This window comes from Salvia splendens, chromosome 2, assembly GCF_004379255.2.
Source record: "Salvia splendens isolate huo1 chromosome 2, SspV2, whole genome shotgun sequence".
Lineage (NCBI taxonomy): Eukaryota > Viridiplantae > Streptophyta > Magnoliopsida > Lamiales > Lamiaceae > Salvia > Salvia splendens.
Genome location: NC_056033.1, coordinates 35,852,153 through 35,876,511, shown reverse-complemented (window position 1 = coordinate 35,876,511; position 24,359 = coordinate 35,852,153). Strand labels below are relative to the sequence as shown.

General features: G+C 39.7%; 6 protein-coding genes and 1 long non-coding RNA gene across 13 annotated transcripts; 2 read left to right on the top strand and 5 right to left on the bottom strand.

The window, feature by feature from the left end:
- The first annotated feature begins 604 nt into the window (after positions 1–604).
- On the top strand, positions 605–5,785 carry LOC121792467 (ascorbate transporter, chloroplastic-like). Of its 2 annotated transcripts, XM_042190424.1 has the most exons (11): positions 605–892; positions 1,725–2,335; positions 2,538–2,645; positions 3,098–3,253; positions 3,553–3,768; positions 4,105–4,314; positions 4,454–4,591; positions 4,697–4,798; positions 4,873–4,938; positions 5,042–5,126; positions 5,452–5,785. In XM_042190424.1, the coding sequence occupies exons 1-11, from the start codon at positions 838–840 to the stop codon at positions 5,547–5,549; spliced, it is 1,845 nt and encodes a 614-aa protein (XP_042046358.1). In that variant the 5' UTR covers positions 605–837; the 3' UTR covers positions 5,550–5,785. The 2 variants fall into 2 exon arrangements, with proteins under 2 accessions (XP_042046358.1, XP_042046359.1); XM_042190425.1 differs by lacking the exon at positions 605–892 and having other exon boundaries at positions 2,134–2,340.
- A 53-nt stretch (positions 5,786–5,838) lies between these two features.
- LOC121792473 (cytochrome P450 86A8-like) lies at positions 5,839–9,781 on the bottom strand. The gene is made up of 3 exons (XM_042190432.1): positions 9,028–9,781; positions 8,831–8,922; positions 5,839–8,449 (listed from the first exon to the last, which is right to left on the bottom strand). Exon 3 carries the CDS (start codon positions 7,913–7,915, stop codon positions 6,287–6,289), a length of 1,629 nt encoding a protein of 542 aa, XP_042046366.1. The 5' UTR covers positions 7,916–8,449; positions 8,831–8,922; positions 9,028–9,781; the 3' UTR covers positions 5,839–6,286.
- Positions 9,782–9,792: 11 nt separating this feature from the next.
- Positions 9,793–10,649, bottom strand: LOC121779164 (origin of replication complex subunit 5-like). Its single transcript, XM_042176495.1, has 3 exons — positions 10,366–10,649; positions 9,942–10,257; positions 9,793–9,843 (listed from the first exon to the last, which is right to left on the bottom strand). Exons 1-3 carry the CDS (start codon positions 10,647–10,649, stop codon positions 9,793–9,795), a joined length of 651 nt encoding a protein of 216 aa, XP_042032429.1.
- Positions 10,650–10,657: 8 nt separating this feature from the next.
- On the bottom strand, positions 10,658–12,566 carry LOC121792517 (origin of replication complex subunit 5-like). Its single transcript, XM_042190499.1, has 3 exons — positions 12,445–12,566; positions 11,026–11,681; positions 10,658–10,928 (listed from the first exon to the last, which is right to left on the bottom strand). Exons 2-3 carry the CDS (start codon positions 11,677–11,679, stop codon positions 10,902–10,904), a joined length of 681 nt encoding a protein of 226 aa, XP_042046433.1. The 5' UTR covers positions 11,680–11,681; positions 12,445–12,566; the 3' UTR covers positions 10,658–10,901.
- Positions 12,567–14,552: 1,986 nt separating this feature from the next.
- Positions 14,553–18,561, bottom strand: LOC121765571 (ATG8-interacting protein 2-like). Of its 4 annotated transcripts, XM_042161793.1 has the most exons (4): positions 18,309–18,561; positions 15,722–16,016; positions 15,219–15,643; positions 14,553–14,953 (listed from the first exon to the last, which is right to left on the bottom strand). In XM_042161793.1, exons 1-3 carry the CDS (start codon positions 18,339–18,341, stop codon positions 15,342–15,344), a joined length of 630 nt encoding a protein of 209 aa, XP_042017727.1. In that variant the 5' UTR covers positions 18,342–18,561; the 3' UTR covers positions 14,553–14,953; positions 15,219–15,341. The 4 variants fall into 4 exon arrangements, with proteins under 4 accessions (XP_042017727.1, XP_042017713.1, XP_042017706.1 ...); XM_042161779.1 differs by having other exon boundaries at positions 15,219–16,031; XM_042161772.1 differs by having other exon boundaries at positions 15,219–16,016.
- A 1,792-nt stretch (positions 18,562–20,353) lies between these two features.
- Positions 20,354–22,536, top strand: LOC121792447. Of its 2 annotated transcripts, XR_006048885.1 has the most exons (6): positions 20,354–20,625; positions 21,002–21,173; positions 21,272–21,332; positions 21,499–21,554; positions 21,961–22,083; positions 22,397–22,536. It is a non-coding gene; the product is annotated as an uncharacterized LOC121792447 (long non-coding RNA). The 2 variants fall into 2 exon arrangements; XR_006048884.1 differs by having other exon boundaries at positions 20,354–21,173.
- On the bottom strand, positions 22,271–23,776 carry LOC121792446. 2 transcript variants are annotated; one of them, XM_042190396.1, is made up of 3 exons: positions 23,195–23,776; positions 22,682–22,870; positions 22,271–22,595 (listed from the first exon to the last, which is right to left on the bottom strand). In XM_042190396.1, the coding sequence occupies exons 1-3, from the start codon at positions 23,501–23,503 to the stop codon at positions 22,437–22,439; spliced, it is 657 nt and encodes a 218-aa protein (XP_042046330.1). In that variant the 5' UTR covers positions 23,504–23,776; the 3' UTR covers positions 22,271–22,436. The 2 variants fall into 2 exon arrangements, with proteins under 2 accessions (XP_042046330.1, XP_042046331.1); XM_042190397.1 differs by having other exon boundaries at positions 22,682–22,810; positions 23,195–23,773.
- Between the last annotated feature and the right edge of the window lie 583 nt (positions 23,777–24,359).

Genomic DNA, 24,359 nt, shown 5'->3' with positions numbered 1-24,359 from the left:
CTTTGTCGCCGGGGATCCCCCCATCGCCGGTACCCCCCGGCGTCCCTTGCGTCGCCTGTACCCCCCGGGCATCATCTGCATCCCGGGTGCCCACCCCGGCATCATCTGGGCACTGGGTGCCCACCCGGGCATCATCTGCTGCCACGGGTACATGTTGTAGTATGGTGGCATCTGACTCCATCCACTTCCCACGGGGACCGGGGGAGTTTGACCTTGAGACCCGCTACTCCCTGAAGTAGGCTCGTTGTTGAGATCCATTTACCGTTGTTGATATTGTACAAAAATTTAGATAGAGAGAGTACTCGTTAAAACAAGTGGTGCGAATGAAAATGATGTTTCGGAAAAAAAAAATTCGTGCTAGGCGGTGCGCTAGGCGATCCGGACGCTGCAATAGCGCCGAGCGGATCGCCCAGCGCACCCCCTAGCGACACGGAACCGCCGAGCGCTAGGCGGCTTTTAAATCCGGAAACCGCTAGGCGGTTGCAATAGATCGCCTAGTGCCGGCGCTCGGCTAAGCGGTGCGCTAGGCACTATTTTGGACGCTCTTAGGAGGAATATTATTACCGTTTAGCGATCTGAGAGATGACGTGACGTGGCACTCAATCAACCCCTCTCTCAGCATTTCCCGCTTTCCAGAAGTAAAATATATGAGCTAAATGCAAATTGTATGAAGATGGAAGTACGGTAGCTGCGCGGGTATTATCCTCTATCGACGGAGAGAAACTACCTCATACTCATCGACGGAGATCACATCTCAATTTTATTTATTTGCTTAATAGCTTCTGATATGAAAGCATAATACAGCAAAGCGATAGCAGGATTTATCTATCCAGAAGAATGGCAATTGGTGCCGTCGTTTCCCACCGCAATTTCGGCTCCTTTATCAGTTCCGGTAATTTCCTATGAGTCATTTAGCTTTACTCGATGCGTTGATGATTTATTGCGCACTGTTTGCTTTGATTCATATTTCGAACGGTTGCGAGAGGTTTTATTCAAGCTTGCATAAGCTCGATTCGAATGCGTTTCGAAGGAAGATAAGATAGTGTGACTTTTATTGCTTAATCTGCTAGTATCGAGTTCCGTTAGTGTTGTATTGAACTACAGAGCAATGTGAATTATGTGGATAAGGAATTTAATTTAGTTTATTTGGTAAACAGTTTGATTTATTTTGATGCGCCATATCTTAATTGCTACCTGCTTAACTAGTACCTGAGGTTACCTAAGCACTTTCTGTTGGGCAGATTGTGTTAAATTTTGCATACAGGAATCACAATTTACGTGAGAGATGCAAGTGATTCTGTGTTGCTAGTCCAGGCATAACAATGTGATGAAGAACTGAGCTCGGCGTTACTTGTGCCTCACCTATTATTTGATTTATATCCTTAAGCGAGTAGTTTTTATGGATAAGGTTTCTACTCTCTGAAGTAAGCCTTTGACATATCGATGTTTTTCAGTTTTCTAATGCCAATACCAGAGCCATCAGCCATTAGAACGATAATATTTTTTTTTTCTGGTTTCCCCCTTTATTTCTGTCTTTATTGCGAAGGTTAATGTTTCTTAGACCAGATATGTAATGCAGGAAGTCCATGTAGTTATATAATGTTAGGAGAAGCTTTTTTATTCATATGGCATCTTGTTACATGAAGCACATTATATTCATTCGTTAATATGATCTGGGAATGTGAATGTGATAGATGCATCTTGTTATCTGCTTGTATTACCAGGACGACTACATCATGGAGAAACAGCCACATATCACCAACCAGGTCAGCACTTGAGTGTTGCTGCAGCAAAGTATAAATGTACCGTGATTGGTAGCAAGCTAAATCTTCCACATACAACCTATACATGTTCTCGTGGGTATAGCTCATCACTTCATGCTAGAGATCAATCGAACTCAGAATTTCACCAATTAAATTATGCGTCACATTTTAGAGTAGATCCACCTCTCTTAACGTCCCACCAACTGAGCCGAAAGTTTAGAGTGATCAATGCAAGGAGACGAGTTGGAGGACTATGTCAGTGCCACCTTTCTTCAGCCTACTCTGATGGCAATCTGATTCCAGCAAGGAAGTTTGGTAACCGTAGCTTTCTTGATGGCCAAAACCCTATGTCAAAGTATCCTACAGTGGCTAGGACTACAGCTGACTTCACATCCGAAGAGTATGATATAACTGGAACTAATTTGGATTCCATCTTGTCACCTGATGGAGCAAGTGAAGCAGTTTTGGTTACGGAAGTTGGGCAAGTAGTACCTTGGTGGAAGCAGTTACCAAAGCGATGGGTGATGGTGCTCCTATGTTTTACTGCATTTCTGCTGTGCAACATGGACCGCGTAAGGTTCTTCATGTATTACACATTCTTTTAATGTTTATATTTTGCTTCAATATAATTATTGATTATGATTCTTGCCTAAGTTTGCTACTTCCTGGCAGACGTTATGTTTAGTCAGTGACTTCCACATGCAAATCTTTGTCTGGCTCAATAAGATCATAAACTTCTAACTGAACCAATGGTTTTATGCTTTCTGTCCTTAGGTGAACATGAGCATAGCAATACTCCCAATGTCCAAGGAATACAACTGGAGCAGTGCCACTGTTGGTCTTATTCAGTCTTCTTTTTTCTGGGGTTATCTGCTTACACAGGTATTTTCTCATGCTCTGGAGAATCCCAGTTTTTGCAAAGGATTATCTCCAGTTTTGAAAAGTGGTTCAGCTAGACTTTTTCCGGTAATCTTGTGTTGTTAAAAATTCTTTGAAATACATACATACACACATACACCAGAGCAATAGTGGAGAGATCAACAGAGCATAGAATCTTAACAATATTTGAACAAGGGATCAACTTTTGGCAGTTAGTCCCAGCTAAGATGCACTTCTGAAGCATCATCAATATTGGTTTATCTCGAAATACGATAAAATTACTCTTTGAGCTTATATGTGTCCTAGATTATCCTGTTCCTTATCTACATGACACTTGAGTATAATTTTCATCCAAAAAGCTCAATGCATGCTGGCTTGTGACTCGTTGGAGTCACTTCAGGACATTTTTAGCTTTCCTCCTCTAGCTAAAGCTTCTTCACATTTCTGTGGCATAGATTCTTGGAGGTATATGGGCTGATAAAATAGGTGGAAAGCTAGTGCTTGGTTTTGGAGTGATTTGGTGGTCTATTGCAACAGTTTTGACTCCTATTGCTGCAAGAGTCGGGCTCCCGTGCTTACTAGTTATGCGCGCCTTCATGGGAATTGGCGAGGTAAAGTATTCTGTTATCATAAGTATATTTTTTGTACACCGTTTGTGATATCTGAGGGCAAGTACTCATATCTATTTTTATTTGATAATGTGATTTGTTTCTCAGCTTAGTAGCATATCCATCCATCTTAAAGTGTTGCTCTGACTTCAAATTCTTCAACTTGAATTTAACTAAAAGAAGCTAGTTAGATAACTGCATACAGGACTTTGGATTGATAAGACGTTTAGATTGATTGTGCTGTATTCTCTGATAAAAAAAATCATATTCTGCCTTGTCTAATGTGTCTTATTTTATGGCAGGGTGTTGCCATGCCTGCTATGAATAATTTGTTGTCGAAATGGATTCCTGTCTCTGAGAGAAGCAGGTCTCTTGCGCTAGTATACAGCGGCATGTATCTTGGATCAGTTACAGGTTTAGCTGTTTCGCCTGTAATGATCCACAAGTATGGGTGGCCATCTATATTCTATGCATTTGGATCCCTTGGGATTATCTGGTTTGCACTTTGGTGGAACAAAGTAAGGCCCTGCTTCTTTTTGCTACTACCTCTTCACTATCCAAGGATTGAATGAACTGGGTCTAGCAGATCCATAATTTGATTGGTGGAGATTATGATAAATAAAAAGGCCTCTCTATTTAACTATTTCCTTCCATGTCAGAGTATAGCTACCAAATGATTATTCACCTTTCCAGCATGCTAATGAAACTTGGCTCTTCATTGTTTACTAAGTACTGGGTTCTTGCCTTGTTTTACGAATATAAGCTTCAAACTCACATGCTTAGTGTTAGAATTAGTTGTAGGTGTCACTGTTAGAAAAATACCTTTGAAAATCATTGATCTTTACTGATTCTAGGCACACAGCTCACCAGAAGATGACCCAGGTCTTAGTCTGGGGGAAAGGGAATTGATTCTAGGCGGCAGCATATCTAAGGAACCCGTCTCAGAAATTCCATGGAAGAAAATTCTGACCAAGGCCCCTGTCTGGGCTCTAATCGTTTCCCATTTCTGCCATAACTGGGGAACATTTATTCTCTTGACATGGATGCCAACTTACTATAACCAGGTATTTAAGCCGTTGCTGGATAATATCTTCGCATGATTTTCCTTTAACTCTGTATGCAGACAAGAACGAAGTGATGTAGTCTAATGATAAAAGCTACACACGCAGTCATTTTAATCTTTTTTCCTTATGGCTTGCATAGGTCTTGAAATTCAACCTCACTGAATCCGGCTTGCTCTGCGTACTACCGTGGCTCACGATGGCCGTGTTTGCTAATATAGGCGGGTGGATTGCTGATACCCTCATAAGCAGAGGTCTCTCCATCACTTCAGTCCGCAAGGCAAGTGCTGTTCGATTTATTCTCTTCAGTTTATTTAGAAGGCAAATATGGCAGAAGCATTACTCCGAATGATTTTGCATATAAATTTCCAATTTTATTACACAGATTATGCAGTCGATTGGGTTTCTTGGTCCCGCCTTCTTCTTAACACAACTTAGTAAAGTGAAGACACCTGCTCTAGCAGTGTTGTGCATGGCTTGCAGTCAGGTTTGAGACATTCTCGACACATGTCGCCCTGAAAACTTGATAAAATAGTACAACTAACACAAATCTTCTTGCAGGGTTCGGATGCATTCTCTCAATCCGGACTCTACTCGAATCATCAAGATATTGGGCCACGCTATGCTGTGAGATATTTGCCTCTCACATCTCGAATTGGAACGAGATTAAAGGTGTTAGAATCGAAGATCTCCTACACATTTATCTAAATGTTGCTTTTTTCTATTTCAGGGAGTTCTCTTGGGTCTGTCTAACACCGCTGGCGTACTTGCCGGTGTCTTCGGAACTGCTGCTACTGGATACATACTACAAAAGGGTACAGCAAACCTAGTACCTTACTTTCTGCAAAAAGCATAATTCTGGACATATATATAGTTTCAAAAAAGCGGTCGTTCAAATCTAGAACCATACCTTTTGTCTCAAAAAGTAGATAAAGATAAAACTATATCGCAATTCTGGATTCAAACCAAGTCGTATTCATGAACTCTTTTTCTGCAATTTCTTAAAGTGTAGTTTACAGTCAAAACTATGCTAATACTTTGGGTCCAAATTGTACTTGTCCTTTGTGCAAATACTATTTTCTGCAGGAGCTTCTCCTCTACAATGCATCAGAGTTTAATTCTTGAATTATAATTTTTTAGGTTCTTGGGATGATGTGTTTAAAGTTGCCGTTGCTCTGTACTTCGTCGGCACATTAACATGGAACCTTTTCGCCACCGGAGAGAAAATTCTGGATTAGGGGGAAGAGTGTCCTGAGAAGGAGGCGTTTCTTCATAAATTTGGATGGTTTTGGTCGTTGAGATATTGATCTAGATTTTGAAGAACTTTTTCTAGTTCTGAGGTATTATTGCTTCCTACATTCAATTTAAAGATGATTAATTTTATACATTATTCACAGAGATATAATTGTATAACCCCTTGTACCTTTACTTACACTGTTTTTTATTAGAAGCTATGTGGGTCTTATAAGTCTTACACAGCCACGGACAGTTAAAATCTTATCTGAATCATTAACTTGTACGATAACATTTTATAAGGTTTCAATAAGAGAGTAAATTAAACTGGGAAATATGGCAAAACAAAACAAGAAATTCAAAGAATAAATACAATAACGAAACCCAAAATACTCCCAAAAAGATGAATTAGAGACATAGGGGAAAGAAAAAAAAAACAAGAAATATTAACTATCGAGATTTTCTCACCATCTCAGAATGAATGGTCGTACCTCCAAAGCATGCATATGCTCCCTCATTTACATGCATTCAAGAGCAACATTAGGCATCCATATCACCATGTGAGTTTTGTCCCACATAATTTCTTTTTTTTTTCTTTCTTTTTTGTAAGAGAATTCAGCCATCCACTGAGCTGAGTTGGCCTAAAACACTCAGTAGTTAATGGGCGCCCACCCTACAAAGAATTGTACACTCTTCTTTAACTCATTCCAACTACCGCCTTAAACCACCCCAACCACCACCCTTACTCCACCGCCAACGCCACCCCATCCAAACAATCTCCGGCACCCGCCGCCGCTGCCTCCCTCTCCTTAACCACACTCACCACAAGTGATTTAAGATCCCTTTGATGCACATTTACCTTAAGCCCATCCTTCATGAACAGCGTCAGCGACATCTTCTGCTCCACCTTGTGGCCGGGCACCACCGTCAGCCTGTGGCGGAGAAGCACTGCTGCCGCGATCGACTTCATTTGCAAGTAGGCCAAGTCCTTCCCGAGACACATCCGCGGCCCCGCGTTAAAGGCCACGAACTTGTAAGAGTCATGGGCAACAAACTTGTCCTTGTTACTCGACAGCCACCTCTCTGGCTTGAACTCGAGACAGTCATCCCCCCACGTGGACCTCATCCGACCGGCCGAGTAGATCGAATACGTGATCGAGGATCCAGCCGGGACAAAAGTCCCATCAGGCAAGACGTCGTCCGCCACCACATGCTTCGAGTCCTCGGGGACCGAAGGGTACAGCCTTAGTGTCTCCGACAATGCAGCCTTCAAATACACCAAACGATCAACTTCCTCAAATGCAAGAGTCTCGTCGAGCCAGGACTCCACGTCGGTGCCACGTGTCTCGATCAGGACGGTGCATATCTCCCGCAGGATCTCGTGCTCCACCCTCGGATTCTGTATGATCAGCCAAAAGAACCAGCTCAGAGCCACCGATGACGTGTCCCGGCCAGCTAGGATGAAATTGAGCGCCACGTGCTGCAAAAACTTATCCGAGTAGGACTCTTTCTTCTTCATAAATCTTGACAGCAAATCATCGTGGGGATTGGCATCCTTGTTCTGCTGACCTGTCAGCTCCACCTTACGCGAGCTGATGACGTTGGACAAATACTCATCCACGTGGACGAGGCTCCGGCTCAAGCTGACCTCCATCCCGAGCCGCAGCCATTTCTTCAGCTTCCACATCACCTCAGGAAGGATAAACCTCTGCAGCGACGCCTCCGTGGCATTGTCGAAAGCCGACGCGAAGCTGTTCTCCGCCAAGTCAGGAGCCAAAGTCTGAGGGTCCTTCCCGAAAGCCAGACCACAGATGTTATCGAACGTCAGCCTGAGCAAAATATCCTGGAAGTCAACCGGCTTGGCCTCGAGCTGAGCCGACATCAAGAACGGACAGAACCGGTTCTTGATGGCCCGGTTCACCCAGCGGGCCATGGCCTGGCGCAGCGTCCGTGTGGTGAATTCGAGGGCCGCCGTCTTCCGCTGAAAGAGCCAGGTATCGCCGTCGGAGTTGAAGATCCCCTGGCCGAGTAGGTCGTGGAAGACGGCCTGCCAGGTAGGACCCTTGGGGTAGTTATCGAACCGGGTTTTCAATATATGCTCCAAATTCTTGGGATCACAGGTGACGGTGACGAGGCCTTGCTTCCGGGCCAAGAAGGGCACGGCGCAGATGCAAGTCTGGTAGGTGCCGCCGCATGCACGGAGGTTGTCGGCAATCCAGTCGTGCATGCGCTCGGCATTCTCAATGAGGCCGGGCAGGCTGCCCAGAACTGGCCAAACTCGCGGGCCCTTTAGAGATTTGGAGATGAAGGTGAACCAAAGAAGGTAGCATGTCACACCAGAGAACAACAACAGTGCCATGGACATGTCCATCTTTAAAGACAATCAACAAAATAAACCACCTTTTTTAGTTTTTGAAGCTGTGAGAAAAGACTCAGAAACTATTTTCTTGCATCAACTGTGGGAGGTGCTGTTTGTCTGAAAGAGGAGGAGAAAGAAACTGTGTGTGTGTGTGTGTGCGCGCGTCGGAGGAGTTGTGGTGGATAAATGGGGGATTTATAGATGAAGGAAATAAATGGAAGAAAAAGGGGTAATAACTAAGGCCAGTGTGTGCCATGAATTTACACCATCTTACTTCAACAGTCAGATGCCACCACCATAAATGCGTTTTAGAGACAGTTGAAGATTTAAGTAGGAGGAGTCAAATATTCAACCCTAAAAGAGGAAACCACCCTTGCTAAACCATAAAAAACCAGCAGCAAATTATATGTGGAAAGGAAAAGAAACTGAAAAACATGTAATACTTTCACCTTCTCTCTCTATCTCTCCAAACTCCAAAGTGTATCTCTTTTTACCTTTCTCTCTCTCCAACCAATTTCTGTAGGGAGAGGAGCTGGGCCTTTATTTCTAGCATTCAATGAAGGGAAATAAATGAGATTAGTTGAGAAGCTATGAGGTGAAAAGAAATTAGATGGAAAGAGTCCAAAAGGCAGAGAACAAAGAAAATATGATATGGTTGTTTGCCTTCCTTTTTTCCCCCAAATCATACGTGATTAATTTATCAATTTATGATGATCATAAATGTAACATGGGTTGTAGCTTGTGGCTAGTTATCAGTTCGGTGAACAACCCACCAACACTTTATAGCACAAGGCCAAGATTACGTGACTCAACATATCAAAGAGCAAAATTCAAATTAACAAAATGAAAATATAATCTTTATTTTGGCACCTCTTCCTCAGATTTTACGTTGAAAAATGTTAACCCCACTAAAAATCCAAGTCATACCTACTCAATTTCATAAGCTAGAGTTTGACCTTCTTCAATGCAAAGGGGTTGCAGCAGCAAACAAAAGTCAACCCTCATTCTGCAAGAATTTCCTGCCAATAAGATTAATATAAAAGTCAACCCTGCTTCTGTCACATTTTTTTGGTAAAACAAATTCTTAACTGATTTTGGAATTTGAGCCCTTTTCTTTGTCATACCAATCCAAGAGACTTCAAAGTAAAGTGGAACTCAGAGTCGTCTGAACTGCAAGATGTTAGAGTCCAAAAATGACTAAGAAACATGCACTAATCTTCATTATCTCCCACACGAAATAACCAGCATATTTTTCAACAACTACCCATCAAATAATATATTTAAAAAATATCAGCAAGTAGCGTAGCAAGTTGGGTGAAAAACAGGTAGACTGAAAACAAAAAAAACTACAGCTAGTTTAATCTACCATTCCCCATCCCTTAGTCCATAGATTTTCTTCCTCGTCCAAAAATAAATGAGAAAGATGACATAAATACGAGGTTTAATGGTTTGGGGCCTTTGCCCATCTGGTAATTAAGACATCATAAAAGTAGTATCAAACTTCCTCATAAAATGATGGTCATAAGTTTGGAGATCACATTGGTTGAGGGTTGGGGCTGTATTAACTCTCTTCTACAATAAAAGAAACACGGGTAAAGAAACCAATAAACGATATCCCAAACTATACGTTACGGAAATATCACTTTCTGAGTGACTAAGGAATAGGCTATTAGCATGTTAGAAAGTACTTTGCTCATAGATCAAGGAAACTGCAAAATGTTAATTTCATAACCACAACAATAAGTGTACAGTCAAGGGAAACTCTTTAGTTTAAACTGTAACTATCATAGTCTCGGCCTATCAGGGATGAGAGCAGCCTCTTGACATATACATTTGTATGAAGCCAAATGATCATTGCTTTCAGCCATGAAGTCAAATGTTCAAATCTGCTATCTTCTGTACAAGTATCTTGACAAGGGGAATTTCAGACTCCTAGCAACCTGTAAACCATTTAATAACATCACAGTACGGACTGCAGTATCTTCTTAAAATGAGAGGCAGAAAAGAATACAAATGTGTGATTTGATGAATTTGTTACCTTCAAAACTATATCTTCAGACACTATGGATCGATACCGTGTTGAGCCTTCCAGTGGGCAGCTTCCACCTTTGGTAATAAAATTGGCATTACATAGACTGGATAGTTGCAAGAGAATGTCGCACATTGATCCACTATCAGAACCATCAGCTCCCAATCCATCATTTTGTAGTTCTTCATTATCAAGTGAATATTCTCCAACTGATGCGATGCATTGATGTATGGCCAACAGCCTCTCTAGCGGAAAAGTTCCAGGTCCTTTCATGAGTATTTCTTGTTCTTTTGCTTCCTTCTGGTCAATTGATTTTTCAGAAACCCTGAAATGTAACATTATGGTACAGAAATTTGTTATCCAGGTACCAGGAGCATTTGTAATTCTAGAATAACTCTTTACATGATAAAGAAATTGTTGTTTTAATCCTTACTTTCGCTTTTTTTTCCGATTGTCAGTTCCTCCTGTTGAATCAAAGAGTGAGGCATCAAGGGTTGCTGGATTCCGTGAAGCAAGAAAGGCTGAGATGAGCAGATATTTGGCAGAAGTAGACATATGGAAATCAATCTCATCTAAAGTTTCACAAACTCCAGACTTCTTAAAAACACTCTTCCTCAAGTTCCTGTTGTTAAGCAGCGGTTGAGAAGAAATGGTAAACGTCTCATTCTGGTATAATGAGATAAATGGTTGAAGATGGCTATATAACTTTCTCTCCATGTCTTCATTGGGGACTGCTACCAAATCACCAAGTGGTTCACAATACTTTTTAAATAATGGAGAAAATGCAGTAGATAATTCATCAACCCGTCTTGTAATCCTATAGAATTGACTCAACACCGAACTGTCCAACAATAAAGCAAGGATACAAATAGAGTTAATTCTGCCAGAAGTATGCTTTAAGCACTGAAAATATTAAGTGTGATACATACCCTATAAAAGATGAATATAGCTTTGGATTTGCCTGATTACTCATGAATATCTGGCGCAAATCATATTCTGTGTAATCAGGAAAATAGACAGGGAAAGGCTCAACAAAACCTGTGTCCGACTGAAATGTATCAAGAGAAGCTCTACTGATAAAAATCAGACCAACCTCAGGGATTTTAAGAAGGGTGTACAAATTAAATAAGAGGGGTATTGTACTATCACTCTTATCCCATTCCCTTACGAGCTCTAGATGATCGAATACTAGGTAAACCATCCTCCCATTAGGGCTTGATTTTCCCATATTCCCTTTGAGGCTGTCTATGAGAGCAGTCAAAGCTTCACCTAGTAAATTGACAAAATCAGAGGGTCTTTCACACCGTTTGGCACTCAAATAACCACCACTCTCATTCTTCCTATGAAGCAAAATCTGATTCAATATGGACTCAAACAGTATACTAGGACTGTAACAAGAGACACAACTACAATAAATGAACGGACGCTTCAAGTGCCTGAACATATATAGTACAGTGCTTGTTTTTCCCGTTGAAGCACCTCCATAGACAAATAACGGAATCATCGGTGAATTCAAAGGGCCCAAAAACTGGACCAATTCAAGAATCTGTGCTCTTCTTCCTGGAAAAGAATTGATCAACTCATCAAGGCTTATTGATTTACCACGGAACACAAGGTCTTTGATAGTCAATGGCCATGAAGGATTAGTAGCCTTTGAATACTCCTGTGGAGCTTTTGAGTTTGGTGTGGAATTCAGAGATGCTCTTGTGGTTCTTCTACTAACTTGTGGACTTTCAACTTTGGCCATCTCTGTTGCAATGACAGAATCAATATTTTTTTGCATTTTTTTAACCAATAGTTTGCGCTTGACATAATGGTACAGACATACGGAGTACTATTTAAACTGAACAAAACTTACATTTATTAAATTATACATAATATATAGAGAAAGAATAGTTGCTTTATTTGCCGCCAATGGTGATTTAGATCTTTCAAGTTTTATGCATGTTATCCTTTGAACAGAAAATTATTTGAATAAGAAACATGGAACTTAGGCATGTGAATTCATGATCATTTAATGTACGGATTCAATTAAAATTTGAATTTTAAACTTCAAAAACTGCATTATCAAAACTACCATAACACGTTCGGAAGTTATTAATATCAAAAACAGAAATTTATATACATCAGATGTTCCTCCAAACAAAATGCAAATTCCACATATAAATTCATTCTTCCGTCTGATCTCGAAGAAAAAAGCAAATCAGAGTATTGCAACTTGCAGTTTATTGAACAATCAAGTTCAGTCAATCAGAATTTAGGACCTTTTGGCTAATACTGAAGCAATTACCAACACAGATGTGCGAATGACCCAAACTGTGGTGGAAGAGGCAGATCTAAGGTTGGAGAAGCTGAATGATAAGTAATAATACAGCACATATGACATCACTTAATTATTTTTTCAGAAAATCCAATTGCACGTTAGGGTTTACCAGTTGATTGCTAAGTGCAGTACATCACAGAAAGTATATTGAAAATCGAAACGAGCAAACAAATTGGAATGAGGAATTACCGAGTGATCGTTTGATTTAGGAGTTTGGAAGGCAATGCAGACGGCAGTTGTTCGGTTTTGGTGGAGCAGGAAGGAATCAGAACGGCTGCCCAAATTCAATATTTTAGCGCGGGAGGATGAGGATACGGGGCTTTTTTTGGAGGGATACAACGAAATGGCAGTTTTGTAATTCCTATATACTATGTGTGGTATATAGGAAGGAATTTCCACTAGATTTTAGATGGAAAATAGATTGTACTATAAATTTTATTCATTTCGTGGTCATTATACAGATACAGTGCATACGTAAAAATATTGGACTGAGTTACATTTTCGGGAAATCTATCGTATGAAACAAAATGAATAGAAAAAGATAATAGAATATTGATTCGAATTTTTCATATTCCGAGTTTTATACTCCCTCCGTATATGAAAAAAAATATGACACATTATGAATGACATGAGTTTTAATGTAGAATTGGCAAAGTAAGAGAGAAGTAATGTTAGTGGAATGTGATATTCATATTAGGCCATCCACAACGCTGTCTCTATACCGTCTCTTAAACCGTCTCTTAACTACTATTTGAGCACTATTTGAGGGCCCCACTGTCCTTTTTTCCTCCATCTCTTAACTAAGAGACGGAACTTGCAACGCTCCGTTTCTTAACCGTCTCTATACCGTCTCTTAATTACTATTCATTCAATTTAATTTATAAATTTTTTTTAAAACCCAATTCAATTTAAACAAACACACTTTATTAAAATTAAAACAACATTACAACTTAACATTAAAAAAACGAAGACATAATTAAAATTCTAAAAAAATAAAAATGACATAATTTAATCTTCTCCGCCAAAATTTTCCCAAATGTGCTCAATTAGATCCTCTTGGAGTTGGGTGTGGGCGCTAGAGTCGCGTGTCCTTGCCCGAATAGCCAACCGTTCTTGTATAGATGGATGCGCTCCACTTCGCGGCAGACTACTTGCGGTTGAGCTTCCGGGGGATTCGGGGTCGAACCAATTTCCGGCATCGGGTCCTTCGTCTCGGACAATCATGTTGTGCAAGATTATGCACGTATACATGATGTCGACCATGCTCTCCATGAACCACGAACGAGCCGGGGCTTTGATGATGTTGAAGCGAGCTTGGAGAACCCCGAACGCCCTCTCCACATCCTTGCGCGCAGCCTCCTGCTTCTGCGCAAAAAGAGCCTACTTTGGGTTCGCTGGCCTGCCGCACGTCTTCACGAAGGTCGGCCACTTCGGGTAGATGCCGTCGGCGAGATAGTACCCCATTTTATACCGCCGGTTGTTGGCGACGAAGTTGATGGCCGGCGCTTTACCATCCAAAACTTCGGTAAAGAGGTCGGACTGTTGGAGCACGTTTACGTCGTTGTTCGAGCCAGGGACCCCGAAGTACGCGTGCCAGATCCAAAGTCGGTAGTCGGCAACGGCCTCGAGTACAACGGTTGGGTGGGTGCCTTTGTGGCCGCTCGTGTAGGAACCCCTCCAAGCCACCGGGCAATTCTTCCATTACCGTTTGAAAAAAAAAATTTAATTAAAAATCGATTTTTTTAAAAAAAAAACGAATTATTGCGTCATCAGTGACGACGCCCACTCGCGGGCCAGCGAGTGGGCGTCACGCACGCATGGGGACGTGCCACGTGTCCCTGGCGCGTGACGAGCCATCTCGTCTCGTGTCTCGCCGAGACGAGCTACGCGACGAGACGGGCGCGAGATAGAGACGAGATGGGCGCTGCAATGCGTCTCGCGGGGGTCTCGTCTCTTCGAGACGAGACGCGAGCCCGGCGCGAGACTCGTTGTGGATGGTCTTATTAGTAAGAGAAAGAAAAAAGTAAGACAGAAGTTGTTGAAAACTTTTTTCTTTTTAAATGTGCTCTATTTTTTATGGACAATTAAAAATGACAAATGTGCTCTATTTTTTATGGACGGATGGAGTAATAAAATAAGTTACTGAAGAAGTAAAATGTTTGATAACAAAATAAATCGGAATGGTTCGATTACATTCAAAAGGTAGTATTGATCCCCCAAACACAAAGCATAAAATTGGTTTTGGTCATCGACAGGGGGGTGGGGGATGAATAGAAAAGAAAGAAGAAGAAAAAGACTAACCAGAGTTTGCAAGATTATATGATAAGTATTATCAGAATATGAACATGTCACCATACACACTGTTTATAATTTACATCTCAGTAGTTACAAAAACCAGCTTCCAACAAGCCACGCCTGTGATGCCTCGTTCATAGTTTGCACTAATTCAGACAAACTAAACGCGGGCATATGATAGGTATGAGCTCCTAGTGTCGATTACAGTACATATTTATATCCAAATGTACCTCGTCACGAGCAAATGCAGTAAAAAAGCGCGATATAATTTGTTCCCAAATCTTGGTAGACAATGCACAGGACATTTATGTTTTCTTTCCTTTCAGTAGTTAGCCTTCTGTCACTGAGCTCAGTCCAATACACCCTTAACTCGTCCCACAGGACTAGGGATCCAGTGAGCATCCTGCATAAGAGGGAAACAAGTGTTCAAAGCGACGAAGATTGTGACACGAGAAATGAATCTGAAGTAAGCAGGGTATATCAAAGAGTGAAACTAAAATGACTCAACACCACCAGAGATTGCAATATAGCATATATAATTAGTGATAAAATTGTCGATTTTGAATCATAAAACCCCTGCAGTGATCGAGCAGATACTACTTACCAGTGAAAGTATAGAAATTTATGAAAAAACCAGACACAAACTTTTGCAACAAAAGGTGAAGTACCTAATTGTCTATAGTCAATTGTGACTTGAGTTGAAAAGCTTGCAGCCTATCACGCTGCCACCTGCGACCAATAATCACAAGCCCAATAACAGCTGCAGCAACAATGAGAGACCAATATGGATTTCAATTTTTCGCGTGGCCATACAAGGAAGCAGCACGTATTCTCCACCAAGCATCACACGGAAGATCAGTCGGCTCACTAAACTTATCTTCTTCAACATGTTTATGCACTTTTGACTTCGCAGCATCATCCGGAGATTCAAATTCTTCAGCAGTGCCCATGTCCTCATCAGCAATGAGAGGCATGCCTGCTGCAACAGCATCACTATAAGAGCTCTTCCCCGTCACATACACGCCCTGCTCTTTGTCTATCGATTTTGAGGATGCAATGTCGCCCAAGTCAGAACCATATTTTTTGTCAAATTCTGTAGCTCCGGAAAATTCATCAGAAATGAGCCCTTCTATATTCAAACTTTCGTCTTGCTTTAAATCTGACTTACTACCTTGCTGTTCTGTAACTTGATGGACATCATGGTCATGGCCCTCTCCAGAACACTTCTCCTTGCATTCAGGTTCTAGTGGAAAGTTCTCGTGCACATTAGGCGAAAGTCCAAAGTGGCCAGACATGAACATGGCACGAGCAGTCTCAGAATCATCATCCCCACTTAAATTGCTGTCACTAATATCCAGAATGTTTTTGGGACCAGGAGCAGCAGCATAAGCAGATTCCGTGAGCGCCACAACTTCCCAATCATTTCCTTTCTGTGAAATCTCCTCTCTCTTGTTATTCTCTGACATCTAAGGAAATATTTACTAAGACAAAATCAGCATAAAATGAACATCCAAGAGCAAAGAATATTGAGATGTGCAAACTATGTCAGTGGCATATTTCAATTTTAAAACATCAGGAACGAGTACAATAAACACAGTTAAGGCTATAACAAATCAGTTCATCACATAACCTTCTAATAGCACTACCCCTAATCGAATTGGACTAGTGTGAAGCTTAATTTCCATACTCAGCTTATGGTCTTATGCAACTTGATGTAATCAATTGTAGCAACCACTAACTGTGATCAATTATTCTGCAAGTAGTATTTACTAACCCCGATAACTGTATAAATTTTTTGATATGTTCTTCCAACATTTCAACGCTAAAACTCCTAGGAAGAGTTTACTTAAGTGAAAGTATAGATTGATAAAATGTAGGATTGAGTATTTAACGGATAAAATAGTCTAAAAAGAATAAAACTAATCAACCCATCGAATAAATGGTAGATTAGCTTAGATTTTTTTTATACACACTCAAAGTAAAAATCAGCCAGGACCTAATAAGAATAAGCCTTCTTCCTATTGAAAAATCTTCACTCACAAACATAAGAGAAAATCGGGTTTATAAGGTACTTTACGTTTAAAATAACGTAAATGTACCCATTTTGTTATCTCTTCCATATATGGGAAAAACGCCACCCACATTGGCGTGTTTTTAAGTGAAAACGCCACCCGGATTGGCGTGTTTTTAAGTGAAAACGCCACCCGTATTGACGTTTTACAATTTTGAACTGTATGTCGTCGTATTTTATGGAAATACAGGGAAGTTAAAAACACCGACGTGGTTGGCGTGTTACATAAAAAAACGCCGACGAGGTTGGCGTGTTACGTAAAAAACGCCACAGCCATCTGCGTGTTTTATGCCTAAAAACGCCACACATGTAGGCGTGTTTATACCCAAAGACGCCTATGGAGTTGGCGTCTCAACCATAAACACGCCTACCCTGTCGGCATGTTTGGCTGGAACCAGTTATCAGTGGGAACTCTCCCATAAGCGCGAACCCTAATCACTTTCCCTCCCCCAAATGCGAAAAACCCTCCCCAATGGGACTTGGGACTGACGTCTTTCATAAAAACGCCAACCTAGTTGGCGTGTTTTGTAGAAACGCCAACTAGGTTGGCGAGTCATTACAGAACGTTGCAGTAGAAAAAATTAACCAAAATTACTTCCAAGTGTAACACGCAAATGAGACTGGCGTTTAAATAAAAACGCCAACCATGTTGGCGTGTTTTCTAAAACGCCAAACAGACTGGCGTTTCAATACAGAATGTTGCCCTCCGTCGTGAAAAAAGTGGACGAAATTATTCCCAAGTGTAACACGCCAATGGGACTAGCGTGTTTGTGACACACTATAACACGCCAATGGGACTGGCGACTTTCATAAGACTGGTTGCATGAAATTGCAAGCTTCCGTTTTTTCATCCACATAAATAAGTACAACACGAGGGTGCATCAAATTATTAATATAAATAAGTATAAAAATGGGATGTATCAAATTACCAATATAACACGAATATCAATTACATCATCAAATACAAATAGTTGGGGTTTAGTTTATTCGTCTCGCCGTTTCCGCATAAACAAGCCCCGTATCACCTTCCCAATTCTGGATGTAGATTTAGGGATCCTAGAGGGATGAGTATCTTGAACAACAGCGTTCTCTAGATCCACGCCAAAAAAATCATCTCGCACAGACGACCGCGGTGGAGAAGCGTGGACATCACTGAGGCTTCTAAATAAACACGTCAATAGCGTTGGCGTGTCTAATGAAACACGCCAGTTCCGTTGGCGTGTCTAATGAAAAACGCCATCACGGAAGGCGTGTTTAACTTCGGAGAATTGATATGAAGAATTGAAACACGCCAGTGGTGAAGGCGTTTTTATTCAAAACACGCCAACCTACTTGGCGTGTTTTAACAACTACTGTATTTCAATACAATACGACGACATACGGTTCGAAATTGAAAAATGCCAATGTGGGTGGAGTCTTCACTTATAAACACGTCAATGAGAGTAGCGTTTTCACATATATGGAATAGATAACAAAATGGGTACATTTACGTTATTTTAAACGCAAACTACCCTATAAACCCGATTTTCTCCAAACATAAAGCCCTAAAACTTTCCACCTAATCAAAACATATCCAGTTCCAAAACATCCCAACCAAATTCAGATAGAAACGAATAGCTACACAAAGCATATAACCAAAAAAAGAAAAAACAAAAGCATGAGATCTCCAGAAAAAAATAACACTTACAGCTAAATTCGATGCGATCAGTCGTCTATTCATGTGGATATGAAAATATGCGCTTTCAAATAAATTCACACACCAAATTTGAATAGAGAAACCATGAAGTAAACAACTGCGGAATTCAAGTAACAAGTATCTTCAACAAAGCAATCACGATGAGTGGTCGCACTTGCCGCGAATAACTGACTTGCAGCGGAAAATGTGAATGTTAAGATAGGGGAGAGCGCTATTTGGCCTCTCTCTAGCCTCTATACCCCGTCCTTTTACTTTAGCTTTATCTTTTGGTGTATTTATTAATGTCTTCTTAATTTGGACAAGTATCATATTCAATAATTTTCTAATCTTTATAAAAAGTAAATGTATGTTCATGATTTGATGGTTAGTGTTTATTAATTTAGATAACGATGTCTGTATTTCTATTTATTTATTAGTATTTTATTTTATTAATTTCTTATTGAAAATGTGACATAAGTCATTCGATCAAACCATCACTATAAACGGTGGTGGAATTCTATGTTTATCGAACATCTTATGTGCTTATGAAAATCAAAAGATGACTAAATGACAAATCATTGTTTTTCACAAGTAGAACCAGGTATAATCCTATCCTTAACAAACATCTCATATTCTCACAAAAATCAATAAATGAATAAAAATGACTAAGTCATTCTTTCACATAACTGGTGGTAGAATTAATCATGTGCTTAACAAATAACTTCTATAGATTTATCTATATACAAATCTTCTCACAACTATTGAGTCAACATTTTCCAAAAAAATAGCATCATCAAGTTCTAATTTTGATGCGGTCAGTCTTCTTGAAGACAATGAAAAAGAATTGTTAAACTAAGAGTGTCAAACCGGTAGCGGGTATTGAGTAATTTCTTACCCGACGCGACACCCGATGGAAACGGGTCGGGGGTATTCAAATTTTGGGATTTGCGGGTATCGGATATACCCGATACCCGACAATTACCCGATTGTTTATAATTATATTAGCATTTTGTATGTCCATCATTTAAAATTTTAAATATGCGCTCACGACATTTTTTTTTTGTTTTCCCCTTTTTTTTATCAGAGTCAAGGTTTAACTTTTTAAAATCTTTTAATTACAGTAACACATACCCACATACAGTAGCATACTAACATAATTTTCAGAATCTTCATTTACAGAATATGTTATATATTTAGGAACATACTAACAATATATGATTATATATTTAGGAACATACTAACAATATATGATTATATACAAGGTTTAGACTTTGGATATACATATATTGTGTGTGTGTATATACATATACGAATGATTGATAACTCATGTTTGGACTTTGAATTTTTTATTTGGTTTTGAATGAATTCATCTAAATCAAGGATACTTACTGATGATGACCAACAAGTGAGCATATTATATAGCAGTAATTAATTTCGAAACATCTTGAGCATGTTATGGTATGGAGTAAAATATACAAATAACAATAATAATAAAATTAAAAAAACAAAACAAAAAAGAGGTCGGGTCAGGTACCCGCGGTGTCGGGTGCGGGATACCCAACTCGGGTATCGGGTAACACCCGACACAGTGCGGGACGGGTATCGGGACTGCCTTTGGAGCCGAAATCGGGTGCGGGTACCCGCATGTACCCGTTTCGACACCCCTATGTTAAACAGATCATCAAGAATGTAGCTATTATAAATAGTACTCCCTCCGTCCCACAATAAATGGCATAGTTGGATAATGACATGAGATTTTAGGAGATGTTCTTTTGTGTGTAAGTAGAGAGAGAAAATAATATATCTGTATTAATGGGAGAAAGAAAATTTTTCAATAATATAAATGTGATATCTTTTGTGGGACAAATTAAAAAGGAAAGTGTAACATTTATTATGTGACGGGAGAGAGCAGCAGTAATAATTTTTTTACTATTATGTAGGAGTATCATTTAGGCTATTTAGGTACAAAGGGAAACTGACGACTATGGGCCCACACTTTTTTAGCCCAATTAGAGGTGTTTTATTTTCAGGCCCAATTCCATTGAACATGACTGTATTATAGGTTGCCGCCTTTCCGGTGTGGCGGGTTATAGATCGATTATTATCTCCAAAACTCAATTCAATTCAAAATCACACAGAGTCATGGGTAATATCTCTGACTCCCTATGCACTGGATTTTGATGGAGTGGTCTGCGACAGCTACGAAGAGAGCTCCCTCTCAGCTTTCAAGGTTTTGCTGAACTGAGATCATATCGGCGTCTTGCCAGTTCACTCGCATTTCCGACCACTCGATTTTGCTTTCGATGTTGTCAATTTTTTATGGGGTTTGGTATAGTTATATTGCACGAAAGCGATTTTAATTTTTCCCCCAGTTATCGAATTATCTGCTTCTGTGGAAATTGAATATATATCTAGTATGTTTTTTTTGTGTGTGAGTGTTCTCTTTCAAATTTTCGAATACTCCTTGTTTTTATTATGTCTGTTTAAGGCTGCTAAAGTATGATGGCCAAATGAATCAGTTTGAATAGTTGATCAGATGCAACACAGTAATTATTTCTTCCCTGTTTTCTTTATGAATAAGTTTGAATATTGTTCGAGCTCTTTTTATCTTCGATTGTTTAAATTTGAAATGCCCCATTTATAATAGTATTATTCAAATTTTGATAACAGGAATTCATGAAAATGGTAGTGTCTGTTTCATGTAGGAAATAATGAAGTTCAATAAGAGGAGATTGTGCCTTCTTACCTGACACCTAGCACTATATATCTGCTTAAGGTTGCAGAGGGACTCACGGATGCCGGAATGATGGAGAACTGGATGACTATAAAACCCGTGATCATGGCAGAATGGGATGGGAGTGACAGATTTTTGGGAAGGTTAAGATTGAATGGACCCTTATGTTCTCAATTTTCTGACTTCGTTTCTTCTGTTGTTATATACTACTTGATTGATTAAGGTGGTTTATAACCTGCAGAGGTGTTCCAGATGTCTTGAAGTGTTCTAATTCCAAACTCTAGATCGTCATAACGAAGCAGGTATGTAATAGTACAAAACAAAGCACCATGCATAAATTCACAACATTCTTGTGATGAATGAGGCTACGTTTTCTAATTGCACAACTGGTCAGAGATTTGGTAGTGAGGGAAAGTAGCCTGATTCTTACTGATTTCGGCTATTTTCTTTTGCATGGCCGTTTTGCAGATGCTCTGCTTCAAGAGCTTGCTAGAGTTACTAGGAATCTATGGGTTGGGAACTGGGTGAGTATTTTCTATAGACAAACATAAATGTGAAGTAACATTGCTAGTCGACTATATTTCCTCATGCATAAGTACATAGCTCTTGTGATGTTGAGTTCGAAATTAATGAATGAAAACTCTATCAGCCCTAAAGTAAAAGTTCTGGAGCAGCTTTAAGATATGCCAGAAAACCAGGGTCTAACCCTGCAGTAAGATCTCTGGATCATGATGTTTATCTACTGCTACTGTAATAAAACTTGCAAACAATATGAGCTATCTATGTTGAAAAGCTTTGTTAAAGATTGATATGCAACTCTGAAGAATGTTATCAAAGAGCCGGAGTTGAACAATGGAATAACACTCAAAAGAGCGACATTATTTGATTTCCACGACATTATTCGATTCCTAATTCAAGCAATTGAAGCAGGGGATTAGGGTTATAACACTCAAAATGAGCGAGATGAGGCTGCAAGAATCTCCAGGATTCGACTTCTTCAGCTGTCAGACTTCAGCAATAAGCACAAGTGATTCTGATCTGATCTTCTTTGGGGTTAGTCTCCTAATTCGTTATTCAAACGCATTAACTCTTCAAACTAGAGGAACTGTGAAGTGAATTGAACAGAATTCTTGAAAACACTTGATTGTATGATTACATCTCCCCGTGATACCCGATGACACCGCTAAGTGTAGATATCATGTTATGGTGTACTAAACAAACTTAGAAATGTATGCATCACTGAGCAGAAACAGTTTATTAACCACATTAAGATATCTGCAGTTTTGACAGAAATAGAGGAAAGTGTTGTAAAATTGAAAATGTAAACATTTTACAAGTGGATGAAATGAGTCATATATGGTCACAGTGGAACAACAAGAATATTCAGCCATCTAGTGATTCTGTTGTTAAAGCTCGTCATTGGCCGTATCATCAGAGGTTTCAGCCTTGTCCATTTGGAGCTTGCGAAAAACTTCATCGAACGTAGGATCCCCCGGTCTTCTGAAGAGCTGATCGCCTATCTTGATCTCATAAGCCTCTGGTTGGCTCAACAGGTATTCCTTTAACTAATAAGATGGTCAATAAACATGAACAGTTTCTGTAAGAATTTCAAGACATAGATCTTAGGTTTGCAAGATATATAGGAACAAACCTCCAAAACATTTAGACCTTTCGGCATGGTGAACATTAGTGTGCTGAGATCAACGGTGCTGAACCTGGCTTCAGTTGCTCCGGTTCTTGCCACCTTGGTCCATTTCATGGCGATTTCTGATACCATCTCCTTTGAGATGTGAAGAATACGTGATGCACAAGACAAAATTTCGACATGAAATATACTAATCTGGATCCAAAATACAATTTCAAGAAACAGTATTACTATAAAATAATCCATATACTACTAAAAAAGAACACCTTAACTCCCCAACGTCCTAATAAATTAACATTTTTAATATTCCATGCCTTCTCACTTTGCCACCATTTTAGGAGAAGAATTCTCCATCCCGCGCGTGCTCACATTCTTTCTTCCCATTATCAGCTCACATTCTCACAAATTAGGAACTAGAAAGGTGAAATTTAATCAAAGAGAGAGAGGAACCAGCTAAAACTAAACACCACACAATATGGGAATTAAAAAGAGATGGGGAATTGAAGTAAAGGTCATTACCGAAGTCCGACGATTTCCGGGTCGGAGTTTAACGAATCCGAAAACAGGGCCCTTAATATTTTCCTCCTGCATCTTGGTGAAGTCGGTGGGCGGCGGGTCGAAGTCGGGTCGGGCCTTCACCGTGCCCCATTCTCTCCACTCGTCGTCCTCTTCGTCGTCGACGACGTCGTCCAGATCGTCCGTAATGTGGATCTTCCGCTGAGCTGCGTCGGCAAATTTGTAGAATTGGAATTTTCCGGCGGCGATTAGGAGGAGGAAGAGGAGGACAAGGTGGCGGTGGTGGTGGAATTTGGCGGTTGGGTTTCTCATTCTGTGGGTTGGAATTGGAGTTGAATTTGGTTAGAGAATTGATTGCTATTTATTGCTTGAGGGTGCGCACGGAGTCTAACGTGCGCACTTGGAGCAAGCCAAAGATCATGATTGATGAATTGAGTAACACACTCGACTTCGATAATAAAAGAACTGAAATTCTAATGAATAAATTATTTTAAAATTAGTAGGTTTTCTCTTTTGCAAAACTATGAACTTGTATGGGTGTTTCACGGTAATTTTTTGGAGGCTCTAACCATTATTCGTCTGTAACTGTGTATAATGAAATGATGAGTTGATGACATTCATCTTCAATTTTGAGATGGAAAGTATAATATGGATATATTTTTGATGATATTCATCTTCAATTTTGAGATGGAAAGTATAATATGGATATATGTATTTATTTTATAGTAACTTAATTACATTTTTAATCTACTTTTGTAATTGATTTGATTTATTTTTTATTATAAAATATCTGTTTGTATCTTCGCATATATTAGTACTACGTAGTTTGATAAGAAGGAATCAATGAATGGATAGAATTATTTTCTTACTCAAATTGACGTGAGAAATGATGGATAACATATATTTTATCATTATTTATTGTTAAAAATAGATTGAAGTTTGTGACAACCTAATTGAGTCTCTTTTGGAAAATAAAGAGATTTTTGTCTTTCTAATAGGTAAATCTTTTATTTTAACTTTGCTGCGATGTGTATTCTAGTCTCTCTGATTTACTGTCATATAGTATAATTTTATAAATACAAATTGAGTTACACAAAAAATAGTTATTGTATATTAAAGCTAGTAAAATGGTAATACTTCCCAATAAAAAAAAATCGAACAGCAATTG

What these genes read in the sequence shown, in the direction of transcription:
- LOC121792467 (XM_042190424.1), top strand. Translation starts at nt 838, where the DNA reads ATGGCAATTGGTGCCGTCGTTTCCCACCGCAATTTCGGCTCCTTTATC. An exon ending in TTGCACTTTGGTGGAACAAA is followed by an intron (nt 3,769 to 4,104) that starts GTAAGGCCCTGC and finishes TACTGATTCTAG; the next exon opens with GCACACAGCTCACCAGAAGA. An exon ending in TGTGCATGGCTTGCAGTCAG is followed by an intron (nt 4,799 to 4,872) that starts GTTTGAGACATT and finishes ATCTTCTTGCAG; the next exon opens with GGTTCGGATGCATTCTCTCA.
- LOC121792473 (XM_042190432.1), bottom strand. Translation starts at nt 7,915, where the DNA reads ATGGACATGTCCATGGCACTGTTGTTGTTCTCTGGTGTGACATGCTAC.
- LOC121779164 (XM_042176495.1), bottom strand. Translation starts at nt 10,649, where the DNA reads ATGGAGAGAAAGTTATATAGCCATCTTCAACCATTTATCTCATTATAC. An exon ending in AATCGGAAAAAAAAGCGAAA is followed by an intron (nt 10,258 to 10,365) that starts GTAAGGATTAAA and finishes GTTACATTTCAG; the next exon opens with GGTTTCTGAAAAATCAATTG. An exon ending in CTGAAGATATAGTTTTGAAG is followed by an intron (nt 9,844 to 9,941) that starts GTAACAAATTCA and finishes AATGGTTTACAG; the next exon opens with GTTGCTAGGAGTCTGAAATT.
- LOC121792517 (XM_042190499.1), bottom strand. Translation starts at nt 11,679, where the DNA reads ATGGCCAAAGTTGAAAGTCCACAAGTTAGTAGAAGAACCACAAGAGCA. An exon ending in CCCTTCTTAAAATCCCTGAG is followed by an intron (nt 10,929 to 11,025) that starts GTTGGTCTGATT and finishes CTGATTACACAG; the next exon opens with AATATGATTTGCGCCAGATA.
- LOC121765571 (XM_042161772.1), bottom strand. Translation starts at nt 18,341, where the DNA reads ATGAATAGACGACTGATCGCATCGAATTTAGCT. An exon ending in TGATCGCATCGAATTTAGCT is followed by an intron (nt 16,017 to 18,308) that starts GTAAGTGTTATT and finishes ATATTTCCTTAG; the next exon opens with ATGTCAGAGAATAACAAGAG.
- LOC121792446 (XM_042190396.1), bottom strand. Translation starts at nt 23,503, where the DNA reads ATGAGAAACCCAACCGCCAAATTCCACCACCACCGCCACCTTGTCCTC. An exon ending in CCGGAAATCGTCGGACTTCG is followed by an intron (nt 22,871 to 23,194) that starts GTAATGACCTTT and finishes TTTTGGATCCAG; the next exon opens with ATTAGTATATTTCATGTCGA. An exon ending in AAGGTCTAAATGTTTTGGAG is followed by an intron (nt 22,596 to 22,681) that starts GTTTGTTCCTAT and finishes CCATCTTATTAG; the next exon opens with TTAAAGGAATACCTGTTGAG.